The sequence below is a fragment of the Limulus polyphemus genome, unplaced genomic scaffold, assembly GCF_000517525.1.
Source record: "Limulus polyphemus unplaced genomic scaffold, Limulus_polyphemus-2.1.2 Scaffold5188, whole genome shotgun sequence".
Classification (NCBI taxonomy): Eukaryota; Metazoa; Arthropoda; class Merostomata; order Xiphosura; family Limulidae; genus Limulus; species Limulus polyphemus.
In genome coordinates, this window is record NW_013670798.1 from 47,604 (window position 1) to 50,010 (window position 2,407).

Sequence of the window (2,407 nt, forward strand, 5' to 3'; positions counted from 1 at the left end):
AGTCTAAAAAAAATATGAAATTTCAAACAGACTAAAGACACACCCTACCTCGTTGAAATATTGGCTCAAAAGAAAGAGATGGTGCCAAGTCTATTAAAATAGCTGAGAAAGTCACTAGGGTGACATTCTAAGCTTCCGATTGGTTATTCATGTCATATATAAAAGTAAGTGTATATAAGGGAGTGTTTCCAAAAATGGAAAGAGGTGGGCGGGGTACCACTGTTTGATTTATTACATGAGCAATATCTTAGCAGATAGGAAAGATAAGACTTTATTATTTTATATTCTAGCTTGTCAGTGTCAGTAATTTGAGTTTCTAATTTGTATGAAACTATAAACTTAGTATTTTGACTTCACAAACATCTGATTTGAACCAGTGCTGCATTCAACATACCACTTACTTATTTAGATGAAAATTGATTGAAATAGGGAAATTTTGATTCACTCCTTTAACATGTATATATAGTGGTTTAGGCAGCTTTATAAGTACAATAAGCTTTAGTTTTGCTCAGCCAATATTGTGAAATAATCATTGTTAATATTCAAATATTTTAAAGGTGTTTTTAAATGGGCAATATTAATGGCCATCATTTTGTTTCATCATGATCCCTACCATTAAATACTACTGTACTTAATGATATCTTTTATATTTCAGTAATTACACTTACAATTTTTAAATTAAGCTTATGTTAAAAAATGTTTTGCACAGTTAGCAGTAACTTCTTTGCTATAAAAAACTGCAAAACATCAATTTTAAAATATACACATGCAAATTAAATACTGTTCCAATGTATTACATATAGGGGTGCAAACTTAATCATAAATTTGGGATTTTGGTGTCAATAGTTGCAGATGCTGATAGTTTTCAAATTGTTTTCAACTATATATAAGAAAAGTTATGTTCTTTATTTGTTAACAAAATTTCTCAGTTCTCTGATAGTTTTTACATTTATAACTTTTTTTTACCCAACATCTCAAGCAGATCATCAATACACAAATCATTCAACTTCTTAGCCCCTAACAGTTTCATGTCACCTTTAACTATCTCATACTCCTGAAAAAAAAAAGACCCAAAGCCTGAAGAGTCTTTTAGTTTTTGTAGTTAACATTATTTAACCTTATTACTGCAGTATCTACTGTAGACTGCACTGCACTTTTTCCAGCACATTAATATCCTTATCATAGGAAAGAAAATAAAGCTGCACACAGTTTTCATCACATATACATACAGCTTTAAATAGTAACTAGCTATTTCTGTTCCAAAAGAAAAATTCTCTGATACTGAAAATTGTTTTATAAAAATCATAATAGCTTTTACAGAAATATTAATCAAATTTGGAAAGTTGTTTAATAACACTAAACTAACTTTAAAACTTAAAGCTTAACTGTGCATACACATATAATAGTTTACCATCAACAGGCCTTATATTCCATACTGGTGAACCTCCATACTTTTCATAGAGTGTTGAATCCAAAATTGAGTCAATTTCAATCACATTCTGTTCAGGAACGTTAGCCATTCCATGGTCACTTAACACAATGAGATTAACTACATCATACAGGTGAGCTTCCTCAAGTTTTTTAATTAAATAACCAATAATATTATCTACTTGTTGCACTTTTTCTTTAACCTGCTGGGAACTAGGTCCATATGTGTGTCCAGTGACATCAGGTTCTTCAAAATACAAAAACACACAGTTGGCTGGATACGTTTGGTTAGTTAGCCAAGACATCACAATATTTACTCGCTGTTTCCAAGAGATGCTTGTGTTATAATAAACATGATAAAAAGGTGTCATGTTACGAATCACTGCATAAGAGCCTGGCCACATCATTCCTCCACTCAGACGAGTACTGTCTTCCAACTGATTTGCTAACTACAGTGTAAAGTAAAATAAAGCTTTTTTTTGAATATCCAAGGTACATGTAATAAGTAAAAATAAGTGTACCACTGTCAGAGATACAAACAGGTGGAATGTTTTATTTAATGATATGATGTGTACTTTTATTTTAATTTGAACATTAATTGAATAGGTGTTTGCATGTGAAGGAGTCAACTCAACCAGTGGCATCATTTTACTTTTTGAGGTATTATAGATTTATTGCATGCTTATACTTCGTTATATTAAAACAAATGTGTAACATTTCAGCATCCTAAGCTTTTTTTGAGTGATTATGAAAATGTTATGATAAGTTTAAAGTAGAGGATTTTGTAAAATATGTTAATTTTAAGTAATCCAGCAACATTTAGTCTTATAAATAACTAAAGTTTTGTTCTACAAAGTTTACAGGAATGGATAGCTTTTCATGGTCTTAGAATAAATGTAATTTCTTCATGCCTGCTCCCCTAATGTGGACATGAAAATTTTAAAAGTTGAATTTAGACATTGTGTGGTATTACTCTTTC

The 2,407-nt window shown here is 30.5% G+C and overlaps 1 protein-coding gene across 1 annotated transcript in view; it reads right to left on the reverse strand.

Annotated features, from left to right (window-relative positions):
- Nucleotides 1-2,407, reverse strand: part of LOC106472244 (ectonucleotide pyrophosphatase/phosphodiesterase family member 5-like) — a gene marked incomplete at its 5' end in the record, with an annotated part of 41,668 nt that overhangs the window by 16,241 nt on the left and 23,020 nt on the right. Inside the window, one exon of the mRNA XM_022400844.1 lies at nucleotides 1,412-1,877. Coding sequence (XP_022256552.1) covers nucleotides 1,412-1,877 — 466 coding nt within the window. The remainder of the gene's footprint in view (nucleotides 1-1,411; nucleotides 1,878-2,407) is intronic.